Genomic DNA, 17777 nt, shown 5'->3' on the forward strand with positions numbered 1-17777 from the left:
GACCTTGCTTACCATACTATTCAGCTTGTCGGGAACCAGTATTCCTGTGGTGGCAACTTGGTGGGTTTAGGCGAACATCTGAAACATTAATTGTAAGATACTGTTGCATCTGATTTCTCAGACAAAGAGTTCACCGCGTTCTGGGTTTTGAATTTTGTACCGTAGGACAGTAGCTAATCGAGAAGAGAAGAAAGGATCTCTAACATGGAGATATGGCCCTCCTGTGTATTACACACATGACGGGTCAAGACCTCTCAATTGCCCTAATTACTTGGAGGATTCCCGTCCCAGCTTGAATGAGACCAAAGACAAGCGCCAGGGCTACAGTAACGCCGTGGCTGCAATCCAAAATTTGTATCTCTGATTTGGTTGCCTCTTGTCCACCGCCCACTGTTTTAGTGATGTTGGCTCTGTTCTGTCGTACTCATCGATAATTGCGAGAAGCCTGGGTCGCCAGAATCCGTATCAGCTGAGATCTCGAGTGACTACAGCAGTGGTACTACCTGCCTCAAGGTCTAGGCTGTTCTCCTCCCGGGCCTTTCGGACCCATTTTCGCCACTGGATATTTGTTGAAGGCAAAATAAGGGAGATTGTCCGCTCGGTTTCCTCGAGAAAACCGGAGGGGTATATGTGACTAAACAGGACCACCAAGTTAGAATAGTTAAAGATTACAGGGTTAATTTAACCTTACCTTTCGGAAGAATATTTGTAGATCATTCTTAGCTCTTTTCGCCTATGGTTTATAAAAAATGACAAATGATCGTATATGTTATCAGTCCATACAATGTCAAAGCCACCAATGCGCTCCAGTGCATATGCATTAATCGCCGTTGGGAACATCACGCTGAAAGTAGCGCTGCTATCTCGTGAGAATAAAATGTAAAAGCTCACAAGGAAGGGTCTTATTATTCTTGAGGAATTGTATGAGGTGCACTACATGTTCATGGGTTCGTAGGTTCAGGTTGTATCCCTCCATCAGATTCAGCTCCTCAAAGTAATGGTCTAAAAGGGCACTAGACGACCGATAATCACATTCTGCTGGGCGCAAGTCCCATAGAGCTTTAAAAAGTGGAGGCTTGAGCATTTCTTGCTCATGATTCGAAAGAGGTTTTTTAAAATCCCACAAAAGGAGTTCCATGCCTTGAGGGATGTATATGGTTTTGCTTTTGTCGGACAGTCGACTGTACGTCTGACAGTAGTAGCTACTAATTTTATAGGAAAGCTAGTTTATTAAAATTATAGATATTCTCGAGTGCAATACTATATTATATTATAGTAATTTGTACCATCGAACTAAAACGCAATTCACTCAAAACCCCTCTTGACCATCCGCCATGAAGCTCCAAAGACGAGAAGTCTGTGCTACCTCGAGGTTAGGGACATAAATCTGTCACATTGTATACGTCCTATGCCGTTCCCTGACATCGTGACGCCGTAATGGTTATTGTTGCTGCATACTCAAGCACGCCGCTTGGAATACTCCATCACCCACTCATTCTTCCTCTTCCTGGGACATTCAGCCCAATCCTCCAGTGCCCTCACTCGAGATAAAAGCACCTTTGCATATGCAGCAGCAGCAGCCGCAGCGTAGTTCTGCCACAGTTCATTCTTGTGCGAGTCGGCGTAGTCACAAATCCCCCGGATCACTAGACAAGGAAACGTATCCATAATCCCGGCCCCTTCCATCTCGAAACAGAGAACATCGTACTTCTGGCTTATTTGATCTCGAATTTTAGCAGACCGCATAAGCTGATTTCCTGAAGCCACCAGTCCATAATGGATCCGAGGCTGGGTAAATCCTCGGGGGTTTCGCTCAACCTGATATTCCAAGTCGCATCGATCGCAGGTTTCACATGTACTCGTGTCCTCATGTATATATCCAGAGGCAAATAGAATGTCTTTAGCCGGTCCCGGGTGCTCATATTCAGGACACGATGTCTTGATATGGTCTAAACATCCTTGAACCTCCAAGAATTGTAGCTCCGATTCTGAAGTCAGTGTGGTGATGGCAGACAGTAAGCTCTCAGCCGGCCGGGAGAGACAACCATTTAATTGGACCTGGCCAGACTCATAGATCTTGACCATATCGTACGCTAGGACCCCTGAATACGGCCCAGTGGGGGTACTCACAACCACATCTCCCAGGCGAATGTCATGTTTGCTTGATGACACACCTCCTCCAATCCCCACCAGCAAACAGACTTTGATGGCGGAAAAGCTGCGCCTCATATCAGATGCCACAGCTGCAGCAGAGATGGTACCATAACGCCCCTTGGGCAGGCCAGCGGCGACAACATGGTGCTTTCCCATCCGCCCGAGAGCGTAAGCATGTGTATCTGCGTCTGGAATGATCACTGGATGTATCTCATCAAATAGGATGCGAACGGCTCTGAACTCCAAAGGTAGAGCACAGACAATGCCAATCGTGTAGTCTTTTGTCGATGTGGAAGTGAATGAAGGATTCGTGGATGGGACATCTGCGAGGGAGCTTGATTTTCGGGCAGTCATTCCGAAATTGCCATTCAACTCGGAAGGAGTTGTCTCTGCACTTCCAAATCCACTGTCTGCTGCGTGCATCAGGACTTTCTCCGGAGGTATGGAACCATTTCGGCTTCCTTCCTGTTCCACTAATGATGGATCTCCTTTGTCCTTCCACAACCATTTGTGGTTGCTATTGGATCCAAAAAAAACGGCACCTTTATCCACTTCATATGTCGTACAGGTGCCATCTCCGCGAGACAACTCTGAGGGGAGAATTACTTGCGCTAGGTCAGAATGGCTGCTATCTCCAAGCTCTACACATCGACATTCCACCGCAGTTGACTGTGACGTATACCAGACAATGTTGTTAGTAAGTCTCACGGGGGTGTCATACGGATCTCCGCCGCATGCCCGCATAATGTTTCGCAGATCAGCCACGGAGGCTGCGAGGTATGATTTCCCTTTCGGTAGTGACGCCCAGAATGGGCATATCGAAGTAGATGGTCGGATGATCTCACCGAAGTTCCGCCCCAGTAGTGGAAGAGCGTGGATTGACCTAGTGAAATCTACCCAAGATCTTCCCTCCGGCTCAATGATTGCCCGACGAGGATAAACTGGATCTAGCTCGCTTGCTAGGTTGCTGAAGTCCCAGCCATCCAACCAAGAGCGAGGAATGTGACTATAATCAGACCGCAACTCATAGTCGAAGATCTTCTCAAGAATGTCATAGAAGTCCTCGATCCGATCTTCAAGATACACGAAGCCGTTCTTGTCCGAATAGACCTTTAGTCTTATGTTGCTCTCATCCAAAAGGACTTCCAGGGCTGATTCGTGCTGATGGGGATCTGAAGCCTCGTGCAATTCTTTGGGGTCGAACAGCAATCGGCGCCCAAACTTGCTCTGTTTCTCCTGCTCCAGTGATGCTCGAAGAAGGTGAAGTAACGCACTCGCTCCGTTTACCAGCCATCCACGTTTCGTCTCAATATCCCACAGAACCAAGAATTTTTGAAAAATCCATTTGATCTTTTTAGCGTAGCAATTCCGGCGTGGATGGATATCCTTAGCGCCAATGCTGAACGGCATCCCCTGGCTTATGAGATGTCCGGTCGAGATGGAGACATTCGCAAATGCACTTTCTCCGCTTGGATACCGGAGTCTTGTTTCTTGCACCCCATAGCATGCTTCTGCTGTCCCTGCGCAATGTCAATGTCTAACTTTATTCCGTGTTTTCTAAGCGGCGCACCTGCATAAAGCTGCATATCTGAACACCAGCCCAGGATGTGTCTTGATTTCTCGAGAACTGAGCCAGAAATATCAATTGAAGGAAACGATTCCGTCTCAGCGTATGAAATACGTTCGTCATCATTGCGGTATATAAGATGCCACATGACTATATCCTGGTAAAATTTCGTCGGAATGAGGATGAAGGAATAGCCTTTTAAAACCAATTTGCCATCAAAGGTATTCACCCGGCGAGTTCGCGTTAGCCCAGATAGTATTGGAAGTGGAATTTCCAGTCCTGCATCCGGTTCTGGTCTGCGGGCCGTAGGATATCCTTCCACAACGACGGGATTTTTGAACAATCCATGCCAGCAAGATCCGTCAAAATTCTCTATGTTTTCCTCAGCGTGGAAAACAAAATCGATCCCAAACACATGTGGAGTGTCGGATCCAAATCCTTCGGACCTGGGCCCCTCACACAGGCGGTCGACAAAGGGCCGACAATAGGTGATTCCGGTTTCAGCAGGGGATGAGCGAAGGGCACATCCGAGCCATGCAACTTGTTCTCCAACTTCTGCGACGGATTCAGCCAGTCCACAGATCTTCAACCACATAGAAGTGCAACCGTTGGAAAGATCCTGAGGAGCTTCTCTAAAGGCCCGCAGGCTGGTTCCATCCGGTAGGGTCACCATTTGATGGTCGGCCTCATCTCTGTTTCTGGTGTCAGAGCTTGCATTGTGGATACCGGAGACAAAGTTTGTAATCAACCGGAGGATTTTGGTTCCTGTTGATGGCCACGTCTGCTCCATGTACTGACTGCAAGTAAGCGCTTGCGTCGCACCGCGCCAACCAGTCAAAGTTATTGCTCGCTCAAGAGCTTGCCTAGGACTCTCCGTATAGTTTTGCTCGTTGTAGAAAGCAGCCGGGTCCCAGTTCACCCGAATCAAGACTTCCAATGTGCCCTCGGGCCTTCTCTTACTGACCTCCAAATTGAGAGGGAGGAGCGCGAGGATCGTATCTCGAATCTCCTCCATCGTGTTCGGCTCTGATGGTGCGAGTACGCACTCCCTTTGAAGTTTGTCCACAAGCCAACGGTACCATGGGCTGTTCAGTATGAGATTTCGGTAAGCCTCTAGCTGAGGCAGATTGCTATCTGTGCTGCTACCTGCCCTCTCAGAGGCCACCAGCCCTTTTTCTCGATACTCCGTGATATTGGGCTGTGGATACACCCCTGATACGGGCTCAGGAGAACCTTTACTATGCCAAAACGACATAATTTCATCCAACTGCATTTTCTCTTTGTTTCGGGGATTGTGGTCATCATCCTCTTGCTTGTCGGCTAGACGATCCACCAGCTCAGCACCAATATCACTGGGGAAATCAAGGAAAATCAGTCCACGCCCATAATACGGTCTTCTGACGTCCTCTACTCACGTTCTATATTTATGGAGGAAAACCATAACATTGAGATGCATCTGACTTGACTCACTGTGGCCTAACCCTAGGGAAAAAGTCCTCAGGAGGTCTGGCAGATTTTCGGACAATCTTTTCAAAACCTCCCCGGTCGGCTGGAAGGGCCTCGTGGCCTTAGCAAGCTCCTCGGCTAACTCCATGATATAGTTGTCTTTCACTGGCTCTGGAATGCTCGAGCTGTCTGAGTAGATCGTGGACATGTCATCGTCATAGCCACTTTGGATGTTTTGGGTTATGTTGCGTGCTCCACCTGTCGATGAAGGATGTTGCGACTGCCCATTCATTTTCCCAATACTGTCAAATGCAACACTGGCTTCACTGGCTTGTAAGCTCCTTTGGTCTTTGTTGGTTGATGCGGCATAGCCTGAATCCGTAAATTCGACCCCGGGAAATGACCTTGGTTCAGGATGCGCGGGGTTTGCAGCTCCGTAAGCCTCAGCGAATCGAACGTCTTGTGGCGTCACTCCGTTCCCACTGTTGGGCGGTCTCTGAGTCCCCGAGGATGGACATTCATAGAAGGCTGCAACTTCATTGTTTGTGTTGGCAATTGGTGCAGAGGGAGCAACCGATCCGTGGTTTCCTTCCAAGGAGGAGCCGGAAGACAATAGACGACAGTGATCGAGAAGGCAATTAAAATACTGGTCCCAAGTGTCGAAAGCTCTGTGACACACTTCACAATTGAAAGGAGAAAGCTCATCAAACTCTATGGAGGATAATTCGTCTTTAGCTAACTGTGTGTTGTGTAACTGACGGATATGGATAAGTATCTTATCCCTTCGACGACCTTCGAGACCACACACAGGGCACTTATAGAGGTTACTTGACCTATGATTGTCGCGGACATGGCGCGAAAATGCACCCTTGCTAAGTGGTGGTGTCAGACACATTATGCATTTATAGTCTTTTCTCAGTCGATAACCCGGTGGTGGGGTTGGTGGATGAACTGGTTGCTCCGTTGCTGTCAACATAGTATCGATCGTCCTGATCACTGAATTAAGTCTCTCCTTTATCGCTTGCAGATCCAGTCTCTCCAGTCTCTCTCGACTAACACGAGTGATGGTAGTTTCCAGTTCGTCCAAATGGGACCGCACTCGAGCTTCTGTGGAGTCTGTTCGAGGTCGTCTTTCGCCATGGCTCTCTTGGTCAAAAATGATTTTCGTGGGTGGCACTTGCTCGTCACCGTAAGTCGGTGTTATATAAGGATTAAATGGAGGAGGATGCGTTCCGAAAGGCGAAGGGACAGCAGGAACTTCGTAGGAATCATCTTGCATAAATTGCATAAACGCGTTGTCCAGGTCGACGTCGTCAGTGACCTCCAAGAAATCCTCCCACGAAGGAACCTCCGGCGGCGGACTGTGCTCATTTGACATTCTATCACTATGGCTCTTCTTCAACAAGGAGACTCACAAAACGAAGACTTGAATGCGGGGATCTGTGCCTCCCCTGTGCCTCCAGGTGTGCAGTGAGGCTGAGCAGCACATGATACGGCTGATCTAGCGGTGACGCGGCCGAGCGAGCGTGAACAACCAAAAGGGGGGTGGAGCTGCTGACCTAAAGAGACGGCTACTTGGAGACCTGAAGCGCTGGAGTGGGTACCAAAATAAGCCGTAAGCCAACAATTGCTACCTAGCCAGGGTTTGCGCTGAAGGCCCTAGTCGCCGCAGCGGCTTCACAAATGTGAGCGGGGATAAAAATAATGAGCCAACTAACACCAAGGCCACTATTCCTATCTTGAAAATACAAAATATGGCACACGGCGTAATGCTCGCTCCCAATATCCGGGTTATTGAACCTCCTCAAACTGCGTACGAATGATGAAAACCATCCGGAGTAGGGGATTGTTCACAAATCGCCACCTCAAGTCATTCCTTTATCGCCCAGAGCAGCAGCATTAACTCTTCCTGATTGGTATCGTTCGGATCAAGCGCATTTCCCGCCGTTGCTGGCGCTTGGCTCTCTGTTCAACGGCATGGAGAAGGGATGACTGACCTTCAATGATGCCGTCGGGTTCCAGATCGCTCTCCGCCAGCAGCCGAGTAGCGACCGAAGGATGTCCATTCTTGATTGCCCACCAGAGTGGAGTTCTCCCTTCCGCATCTTTTTGGCATTGACATTGATATCCGCCTGACCAAGTAATGTGTCAAGGAGACAACCGTCATAAGCTGCTTGATGAAGAGCGGTAAATCCGTGCCGGCTTCGTCCTTTTAGATTAACGTTGACATGCTGGTGGCTGAGAAACAAGTTGACCATGGACAAATCTCTCCTTTGCACTGCCAATCGAAGGGGACGATAGCCACGATAACTGTAGGTATCCACCTCCACACCGCGACAAAGTAACATTCTGAGGATTTCTGTATCTCCTGCACAAACCGCAGCAGTCAACAGTGGTTGAGCACGCTCTATGCTTCCAATATACGGTGACACATTAATATCGCTCTGGCCCAGTAGCAGGCTCATCATGACTCTGTCTCGTTTCCAAACAGCATTATGCAACGGGGTGATCAGGTTTGACCCGGGAGTGTTAGGATTGGCTCCGTCTATTATGAGCAGTTGAGCCGCGTCCAAATTTCCACACCCAGCAGCGTACCAGAATGGCGTGCGGTTGTTCTCGTCCTGCATATGGATGTCAATTTGCCACCTGGAGAGAAGAAGTAACGTCGACTCTTTTTGTTTCGAGAAAACCGCATGATAGAGCGGAGTCCTCCCCTGATTGTCTCGAGCATTGACATCCGCCCTGCCAGAGTTGAGAAGAGCTTTAGAAACATCCAAATGCCCATGTGCTATTGCGAGAGCGAACGGCGTCATTCCAAAGAAAGTGTCGGGGACATCAATATCAAGATCCCGATGTTGCAGTAGCTTAGCAACGGCGCACATCCTTCCAGCATACGCAGCATGCCACAATGCGGTCTCTCCATGCACATTCCGGGCATTTACATCAATATCTTCCCTGGCCAGAAGTAGGACGATCACGGTCTCTGACCCGAATGCCGCGGCGACTAGAAGTGCAGTGCTTGATTTGAGCGTGGAGTTGATATTAACCCCGTATCGTAAAAGTGACCTTGCAGCATCATGGTTATCGTTCTTTGCGGCGTAGTGTAGAGCCGCACAGTTTCTCTGTCGGGCACATGATTGATAGACCAGGTCTTGCAGGATGCTGTAGGTTGTGCGCGTGATGCATGCAAACGGAAAAATATCTCGCCGGTCATTGCATTGTTCCGCGATGGCGAGCAAGATCTCGCAAGGTAAATTGAGAAGGGCCATTTGATCTAATGAGAGGTATATAAAAGGAGACATCCATGATAGAGGACGGCCTTTGTGTGGTGCAGCAAAATGGGTTATTATAGGAGGACAAACGGCCTGATCCGGGTCGATAAGCATTGATTTTCGACTAAAGAACCGCTGAACTCCAACACTGGGAACTTCCGGTCCTATTGGATGCTGGAGAGCCACCTGTTCTGCTGAAAGGACAGTGTTCTCAGCGAAGCACCGAGTAAACCCCAAAGAGCGAAGGCCAAGTCTGCCACCGTACGTATGGGGTCACATGTTACTGAATCCACAGCATGTCTCGCGTTCTGAGGTTGACATAGATCCATATGCTATTGACAAGGTAGACCTGAGGATAGAGGAGATCTATTAATTATCCGACATACAGTAATTCCATCTCACTACATAAGAATAGAAGACCGAAAATGCATCGTCGAGATTGCAAGAATAAGTCCTTCCAAACCTTCGTTCACCTCGCAGTCTTTTTGATCGATGTGGCGGAGGTCGCCCCCAGCAGAATCTTGGGATTTCAGAAGGCATGGATCGATGTTCGTGAATCGCAAATCTGCTGGGGATGCTCGCTAAATACAAATGGCAAAGCACGGGCCTTAAGCCCTAATGAATAGCCAGGTAGGTATAGGTCAACACGAGAGAATGTCTATGCCTTGCGTATGACTCTCCAAGAGCATGACAATATGTGCTGTTACAGTGTAGTCTAGAACTCATGCATAGAGCTGCGGGAGTAGCACCCTGTAATTGGTCTGCTGAGACGAGAACAGGCACATGGGGCTTTGGAGGAACCTTTTCAAAGGGTTGGCAGGTAGGCTGTTCACATCATTGATCTCCATGGCCGATATCCTCACCGTGAGCTAGCGCACGGTACACAATTAGCTAGGTTATATAGAGTAGGCTATGGGTAGAGGAGGTTGACTTTCGGCATCACTCCAGTGCTTTTGGTCCGTCTCCAGTGGCCTTTCTCATACCACACGCACCCGTTTTGGGTGACGTTCTTCACGACCACACCGTAATCGTTTGAGTGCACCTGGCCGTCTGTCCAGCGGTGGACGATCCAAGGTGCACAGGTGAAAATCAATGATGAGAGCTCGCTGGAGCTCCGCATTCCACAAGATGTTGTCCGGACGAAGATCCTGGTGGACAACGCCGAAACGGCGGATTTCATTAACTGACCGGTGAATCGCCCGTTGGATAGCCTTGTCCAGAGTAGTATGGCCTACGCTCTCGCCACCCCAGCCCATCAGAAGCATATGACGGATCCTTCCCGCGCCGTGGAGGAAGTAGGTTTGGGCCAAGTTAATCGCCCCGAGAAAGACGGGAACGGCCGATCCTTGGGCACACTTGAGGACCCCGTAGGCCTCGGCTTCGCGTGAGACCATACGCCAGCGTTTCGAAGTCGTCCCTTTCCCGACAACAGTATATCCGAAGGTGGAACATGTAATCCTGAACGGTGCGCCGGACTTCCCACAAGACCCACAAGGGCCCATGGGAGTGCAGTTATGATCTAGATCTTGATCGAGCTGCGCCTTAAGCATCTTCACCAGGTCAGCTGCGCTGATCGGATGGCGGTCCTCCCTTCTGCCAAGTATATGTAGGCCCGTATTGGGGCACGCAGGGTCAACCGGGCCGCCTTGCTGTAGCCCGAGAAGGCACCTTTGCGTGCAAAATGGAGCATCATGGGAGCGAGATTGCCCGCTTTGGTTCCCATGGCAATCTGCTCGGGGTGCGGGCCGTTGGGTTGGAGGGGACGATGGGATCAGGCTGAACCTCCGCTTCCGTCCAGCAGGCGCGGCAGGATCAGCCTCAGAATCAGAAGAATCCCCTCGAGAATGTTGGTCGGATGGTGGCGCGCAGCTAGCGGCCGCTCGTGTGGTCACCCGAGGCCCGGTGACGGGAGACGATGATGTGAGGTATTCAGAGGTCGTCTGCTCAGGGCTAGCGAAATCGGAGCTAGCATCGTCTAGTGGTAAATCCACCACTACGACCTGGGAGCGATCGCTATCATAACTCGTGTGCCATTTCGGTAGATTGTCTTTGGCGGCATTGCGCCATGCCTGATCACGAAGAAACGTGCGAAAACTCATCAGACAGAGGCAGAGCGTCCTCTCAATTCGAGTCATGGGAGCCCGCCCAGGCGTGCCGACGCCTGCATTTCCGTACATACCGGGGTCACTCAGGTCGTAATAAAGGGTAGTTGGGTCGTCGTGGGGCACCCAGAGCTGCACGTCCATCAGCCCGTTCGTTAAATATGAATATTCCAGGCCCTCTTGAATCATCACATGAAATTCTTGGACAATGGCGGATCCGACCAGTCGCGCGCCGTTATATCTCGATTTCTCCGGCTCTTCCGTCGGAACACGATCAGGTCGGACAATTTCTTGCCAAAAATTCATCGGTCGGAGGCCCTCCCGCAGGTTTGCAATGGAGAGCTTGTGGGGCGGTTTGTACTCGACCGTGGTGAGCAAGGTACTCCTGTTACCGTCCCTTCGATGGATGCAAAATTGATCCGGCCTCGAAGGCTTTGTGGCCGATGGCTGGCTAGCATCGACTTCTTCATCTTCGTCCTCGTCCAGAGCATTGGGGTGATTATCGAACCATATCCCATTGCCTAACCGGAACTCCTCACGAGCATCTGGTATTTTGCACAACTCCGCGATGATCTCGTGTACATGGTCTTCGACGGCGAGTCGCTCGTAGGTCTCAAGATCCTGTTCGCTGCTAATCGGCCGGCGCGCGAATCGTCGCCCAAGCCCCTCTAACTCCACCAAAGACGCAAACAGCTGCGGCGCATCTTCTCCTGCTGGTTGCAGGTAACGGCACACCGATTCGTAAATTTCCCGCTGTTTCTCCTCACAGTCAGTCCATGGAATCAGCCGTATGGGACAGTGTTTTCCGATAGGAGCGGGAATTTTGCCTGTCGTGGAGCGAGACGGTGTTTGGGCTCGAAGCGGTCTCCAAAGGAGCTCGTGGCAATGTCGGATGAACTCTGGAAAAGTCGTCGGTCGGTTGCGCTCCCTTTCCTTGAGGAAAAGCGCCTTGTAGTCTGGGGAGCTGCTTCCACTCATTGCCACCGTGAATAAGGAAGGGAAGAGAGAGAAAGTTCCAAGGCGACTTTGGTGATCTGACCCTTTGTCGTCACTGTCGGCTGGGCGGCATCTCGGTGAAAGCATTTATCCGTCAAATACTAATTCGCTCGCGAACCCCCGGCCCTTACAATCGACAAATCGTGGGGAACAGGGGTGCCCCACGGTTTTGACAGCCCCATATGTCTGCACCAAAATACATAGCTCTCCCAATCCATGTCGGTGCCGCAAGCAGAAGTGCATCCAAGCTACAAGAATAAATCCCGAGATGTGCAATCCTAGGACTCCCCATCCTGGGAGCCTCTCTTTCCTGGGCACGTTCCTTGCCTGAAATTGACCATCCCATGATCAATTCTATCACAGAATTGACTATCCCAGGATTGACTCTCCCGGGATTCGTCTGCTCCCGGAATTGATATTTCCAGGATATGGTCAACCTGGGACCCGTCAAGCCGCACGACCCTTAGCGACTGAAGCCCGCCCTGGAGATATATCTGGGGGTGTAGGTCCCTGGCGGGCCTAGGCACGTGGTCTGGACACCTACGAGGTCGGGGGCCTTAGAGCAGAAGGCCGGGGCGGCGTGCCCAGGTACTGATGGTCAGTGTTGTAAGGTCGGATACAGCAGCCCTGGGCCATCAGACTAGGTATTGCCAGACCGGGTACCCCCGACCGACTCGATCATCAGACGCTGGTCGTACGACCAGCTCGACTGAAGGACCGCCAACTGGCGACCCCATCAGATGTGAGTCCCCAGCGGTCGTCTATCTACATGCTGGCGGCCCCGTTGGTCTACCGATCGCGTATCCCGGACGCGCTACAACTCCTCTTCCTCTATGACTGCCCCCGCGGTTCCAACATTCTCGAGCAATTGTGTCACCGAGGCCACCAGGTTCCGCGTTACAGCGAGGCCCCTTCCCAAACCCATGACGACCGTGAAACTTCCGTCGTCGATCGCCGCGCGGACACACTGGTCCACAGCAACTTTCCGTAGTGAACGATCATAGAAATGGGCCTCCTGCTCCGGGTCTCGTGCATACCGGTCGGCGATGGCCTGCGCCTCAACTGGATTAACGGAATCCACAGAGACCGCGTCCGTCACTATCCATTCGCCCCGCTGGTAAGCGCGAAAGGTGATGGTCACCCGCCCTCCTGGTGACGAACCGCCAGCAGGACCACTATTGATATCACACACCGCGAAGGGAGCCGGATCATTGGCTTCGTCGTGCACCACATCCCTCACACCTGTGCTGACGGGGTTTGTTATGTCCCGCTGAGTGGCATCGAGCTGTGTGACTTCTCCCTGCACTGGAGCCTCGAAATTGACCGCCCGTCGCCGGGAGGACAAACCGGCTCGTAACGCCTTGGACGATCCTCCCGGCCGGGCCTGTTTTGGCTTGGATATCTTGGGCGGTTTCGTGGCCGTCCGGTTGGGCCGGGCAGCGACCGCAAGAGTGCGGTCTTCTTCAGAATCTTCCATTTCCATGTCCTCTGCCTCTTGCATCGTATGCGGGGTATCAAAGAGGAGATCCTCGCCCTCTTGTCTTGCAATGGCCTCCCGTTGGGCCTGCTCCGGATCGGGCAGAACGGCGGGATATCGCTCAACATCCTGTTGCGAAAACCCAGTAGTCCCCGCCATAATGCCACCAGCCTCGTCACCGTCCTCGTCGCTACCCCACAACTCATCGGCGACGGCAGCATCTCGAGTACCTGCCCGATTGATCTCTCGACGTGTGGCCTAATTCTTCCTCAGTTGACCTACTAAGTCGCAGTCAGCAGCTCAGCGCGGAACGGGCTCGTAGGATTTGGGGTGGCGAGCGAGAAGCAGCCACTTCGATATCGAAATCCGAAGCTGAAGACCTTTTCCATGACACTGGGCGCCAGAACAGAACAGAATCCATACTCCGGAGAGCTGGGAGCAATGGCATATGCGTTGGACACGCTGTCGGGGCTGAAACAGTACAGAGTCACACTGCTCACGAGCAACAAACCGGCAGCTCTCACGCTACGGAACCCGCGACAACAATCTGGCCAAGAATACATCTGCCAGATATACTAGCTGATCAAGAGACTACGGAGACATGAGAACGAAATCAACATTCGGTGGGCCCCAAGCAGCGAGGATAATCAACTGCTGGGCCTGGCAAAAGAGCAGGCTAGGGCCGCGACCCAAGAAGACTCTACCCCGCAAGAATCGGTTTCCAGGATGAAGTCGACCACACTGAATATCGCTCGGTCCCAAGCAGTTGCCAGCAATGACTTGCCGGAGAACGTAGGGAGACACGTGAAACGGGTGGATGCAACACTTCCAGGGAAACACACTCGACAGCTGTATGATCGATTATCGTGGAAAGAAGCGAGCGTACTGGCCCAGCTCCGGACTGGCATGACCAGACTCAATGGCTATCTCTATCGGATCAACGTTGCAGAGACGGATCAGTGCGTGTGTGGGCAAGCAAGAGAGACCGTGGAACACTTCCTCTTTCGATGTCGGAAGTGGACCACATCGGATGGAAATGCTACGATATACCCATACTCACCGAGGCTATATATCCTTTTTCTTAGGCGGGAAACCGCCTTCGAATAACCAGGATTGGACGCCGAACTTGGAAGCCGTGCGAGCCTCAATACGATTCGCAATCGCCACGGGTCAACTCGACGCCGCCTAATCATGTCTCCTAACAATAATAACACCCTTCCGCTAACTAACCGACACCAACCACCTTGTGCCAAAACGGTGGACACGCTTCAGCTGCCGAGGATAGGATGTTGAACACTTGAAGAAGCGCCTTCAAGCCAGTCTAGTAACCAAATTACTAACCCACAAGGATTCCCACGAAATTGACAGCTGAGAGGACATATGCGGCAAGGTTCTATGTATGGGCTCGAAGGAGATACGGCATAGGCACATTAGGACCTGTATCGATAGATCAGTGATAGTTGCCCTTTCGGCTTAGCCGCCGGGCGTCAATGAATTTTGTGTGTGTGTGTGTATACTAGTCACGGCCGATTATTACCTTGCCAGTAGACATTATCCGCCTAGACTTAGAACCCCAACAACATCGGTCTGCCTTAAAACTTTGCCTAAATAGGTAATTGCCAATGCATAATCGCGTCATTAATTTATTTTTTCAATATCTCTTCGGGTTCTCTTGGAATTGTCGCTCAAAGTTGGTGAGTTTTTGAGATTTTTCGGGAACCGATTACTTAATCATCCCGCTCGAATTAAATCCTCAAAACTAAACCCGTTTGGATTAATTTCCTCAAAACTAAACTCGTTTCGGATTTTGTCCTCAGCACTAAGCCTATTTAGATATCCTCAACACTTAACACCTTCAGCTGGCATTATTGTACTGGAAGACGCGCGCTGCGCACGCAGCGGCCCTGAAACGACAAGAAGGGGAGGAAATATAAGATACGTGAGGTTACTGAGATAGATTGAGAGGCCTTGGTGGACTAAGGAAGGCTAAACCATGCAGGAAAGAACATTGCGGGTAATGATAAAGCAACCTAGCCCGGAAGACCTATTTTGATTGGCCAAGAACATCTGCATACGAGGTTTTCCGCATCCTCTGGGAGCGTCGCTCGGGTGTAGGGGAGGTGACTTGGGTAAATTCTCAGCTTCATCGGCCGTCTCTGTCCACGTGAACTGAGTTTCTGTATCATCATCTTGTTCATTCCTTTCCCTTTGTCCGGGTACGTCCTGGGACTGAGCGTTCTGATGGCTGTGATACAGAGGGGACGAATCTAGGTCCAGACTGTGAGCGGACTTGGACGGAGTGCTTTGGGTAGCTCGTTGAGTCCACCGGTCTGACCGTTGTCGCTTACCGAGTGTAGACGAAGGAGTCGCGGGCAGAGGTTGAGGTAGCGCTGGTAGAAAGTGTACATCCTCCGTCATAATCGCCAATTGCTGGTCTTCTTTGGTTAGTCAGAAAATGCGGCCGGTGATGAATATCTGGGCGTTAATAGACAGGGACGGGAAGTTGACCCAGCGCTGGCCGTTCTTGAAGTAGGCGGTTAGCGGGAAGGCATGATGGGTTCGATTGGAGGTATGGTAAACTGTTGATTGAAGACGATAATGCAATAGCGTTGACCCGTGGTTTAGCTGGCCTACACGCTCGCAGACAGTGCCGAGGAATGTAACGGTCGGTTGCGCGGCCTCTGGGTAGTGCTTGAAGTATGAATCTGCATCTTCATAGTTGCCCGGATGACTAGAGACGTTTAAAAGAGTTATGTCAAGGAGGGTGGCGGTTCTTACCAGTCTACAGCATGAGCATGTAAAAGAATATGGAAGCCGTCCTCTTGGGTAGTAGCCGTTAGAAAGGAAGCCCAAGCGTAGATGAACACATTGGGCTGGTAGATTTCAGATCTAGTCGTTTGACTGAAGAATCGAATCAGAGTCGGTATATCTCCTTGGGTAACATCGTCTGATTGTTCGTCCTTATCCGGGGTGTTCAGGGAAAGGCGTAACTGCAGCGCCAGGCTTTTACCGGGGCGTGTCGGGTCGGGTTCAACGCCATCGATAAAGTCTCGAATATGGATAGTAGCTGGACAGGTCTTATTTGGCGGCATTGGAGGCAGTGGTATTGGACCGTTGTTATATTAATGGATGACTCTGCGTATATAGGGGATGGAGACAATTAGAAATTTTTTTTGCACGTAGGCAGGTGTTGGTCGTTGGTCGATATCAAACATTTATCATTGGTAGCTAGCTTAGTGATCGAGGCAGTAGCGTTGTCTAGTGAAATAAAATCATAGATCAGAAAGATCTTTCAGCTCTCTCGTTCTAGGTGAGGGTAAATGGATGGAGATGCTTGGTTAGTGTACTTTGACATCAGCGGGCGTTCGTATTCATGCATGCTGGAGATCTATCTAACAGAGAGACTATTGTGTGGGCCTAGGTCATTGGCGGGTTGCTTAGAAGGGTCTGCCACTCATGCAAAGTACTTTGCTCTAGGGCCTGTAAACGTCGCATCTCCTCCAGCAGACAGGGATCTGGTTGACGATCGAGGTCTCTTATCTCAACTGGCTGCAAGAGATGAAGCCCATTAAGGGACCGAAGCCGCGAAAGCTGTACATACATAGAGCAGTATTTTCGGTGCGAATGTTGGCCTCGACCGATGCGATTGTCTTTGAGATCAAGAATGGCGGACGTAAGCGTTCTTCCCTGGACTTTATGGTCGGTCAGACAGAAGGCCGGGCAGATTGGGATCTGTCTTCGTCGAACGGAGTAGCCTTTTAGAGATATGGACGCTTCAAGCGGGAAGATAGGCAATATGTTGCAGTCGAGCGATTCGAGTGAAATCAACTTTGGGCGGTCCGGTTTGAACAGAATGCACGCCGGAGGTTTGTTGCAGAAAACATAGTGATCATTCAAAGTATAGAGCTCAGCTAGCCTTGTTAAAGATATGATATATAAGTGGGTTTCGTGTGGTAACTTGCCTGTGGGATCCAAAACCACTCCTACAGCTGTGCCTGTTGCACCGTTGACCAAACCAGCGGGCGTGTTGATATTTGTCAACAGCATGACTGGCATGGAGTAGGTATAGAGGAGAAGACCGGGGAACGGAACTGTCGTACCCTGGTCAGGAACGTGAAGAAGGTCATCTGCACGGAGTTTCAAGTTCCCTTGGCCGGATGATCTCGCTCGAGAATGAAGAGCAGGGAAAACGAAGATAGTCTGGTGTCGGATCAAGGCGAAGTTCTCGGTTTGGTGGCGATTGATGACATGTCGAAGACTATTTAGGGTAACTACGGCAGTTGTATCCTGCGGACAGGAATCCGCCAGCGAAGTAATGGTTCTCCCGTTCAACAGCAGAACGTCGTTGGATGTCAAGTTGCCAGTTCGTGCACGTTTGAGTAGTCATTGGTACGGCTCATCCTCCGTCTGACGCATCTGCTCATCTAGGATGATGACTTGACTGAACCGGTGCCAGATGAGTCTGCCATCGGTGTCTGCATCATTCTGTGGTAGGTTTCCATAACGGTTGACCCCGAACGGGAGGAAACTGGTAAAAGTCTCCCATGAGGATGACGATCGGTAAGCCACCGAACAGGTCCGGGGACGTTCTGACTAGGGACCGGGCTGATTTACAGTGGCTGTTGATGGTACTAAGTGTGGAAAGATCGATCATGCTCACTTCATCAATAATCATAATGGTTTTACGCGACCACAGTCGGCGAACTCTCAGGCCTTTTGCTGCAGCTCGAGAACGGTTCAGGGAAATTCCTAGTTGATGTATG

The 17777-nt window shown here is 50.8% G+C and overlaps 5 protein-coding genes across 5 annotated transcripts; all 5 read right to left on the reverse strand.

Annotated features, from left to right (window-relative positions):
* Positions 1-1247: 1247 nt before the first annotated feature.
* Positions 1248-6703, reverse strand: BDV59DRAFT_189417 (uncharacterized protein). Its single transcript, XM_073691606.1, has 3 exons — positions 5137-6703; positions 3725-5073; positions 1248-3674 (listed from the first exon to the last, which is right to left on the reverse strand). Exons 1-3 carry the CDS (start codon positions 6543-6545, stop codon positions 1459-1461), a joined length of 4974 nt encoding a protein of 1657 aa, XP_073542805.1. The 5' UTR covers positions 6546-6703; the 3' UTR covers positions 1248-1458.
* Positions 6704-9416: 2713 nt separating this feature from the next.
* BDV59DRAFT_211562 (uncharacterized protein) lies at positions 9417-12209 on the reverse strand (the record flags this gene model as incomplete). Its single annotated transcript, XM_073695829.1, has 2 exons — positions 11669-12209; positions 9417-11474 (listed from the first exon to the last, which is right to left on the reverse strand). Exons 1-2 carry the CDS (start codon positions 11753-11755, stop codon positions 9417-9419), a joined length of 2145 nt encoding a protein of 714 aa, XP_073542806.1. The 5' UTR covers positions 11756-12209.
* Position 12210: 1 nt separating this feature from the next.
* Positions 12211-13456, reverse strand: BDV59DRAFT_149994 (uncharacterized protein). Its single transcript, XM_073687349.1, has one exon. It carries the CDS (start codon positions 13171-13173, stop codon positions 12352-12354), a length of 822 nt encoding a protein of 273 aa, XP_073542807.1. The 5' UTR covers positions 13174-13456; the 3' UTR covers positions 12211-12351.
* A 2006-nt stretch (positions 13457-15462) lies between these two features.
* BDV59DRAFT_206438 (uncharacterized protein) lies at positions 15463-16106 on the reverse strand (the record flags this gene model as incomplete). The annotated part of the gene is made up of 3 exons (XM_073694793.1): positions 15463-15537; positions 15649-15745; positions 15793-16106. The coding sequence occupies 3 exons, from the start codon at positions 16104-16106 to the stop codon at positions 15463-15465; spliced, it is 486 nt and encodes a 161-aa protein (XP_073542808.1).
* A 444-nt stretch (positions 16107-16550) lies between these two features.
* BDV59DRAFT_196793 (uncharacterized protein) lies at positions 16551-17689 on the reverse strand (the record flags this gene model as incomplete). The annotated part of the gene is made up of 4 exons (XM_073692773.1): positions 16551-16605; positions 16874-17063; positions 17115-17272; positions 17520-17689. 4 exons carry the CDS (start codon positions 17687-17689, stop codon positions 16551-16553), a joined length of 573 nt encoding a protein of 190 aa, XP_073542809.1.
* Positions 17690-17777: the final 88 nt, after the last annotated feature.

This window comes from Aspergillus ambiguus (genome assembly GCF_047715705.1).
Source record: "Aspergillus ambiguus strain CBS 117.58 unplaced genomic scaffold BDV59scaffold_66, whole genome shotgun sequence".
NCBI lineage: Eukaryota > Fungi > Ascomycota > Eurotiomycetes > Eurotiales > Aspergillaceae > Aspergillus > Aspergillus ambiguus.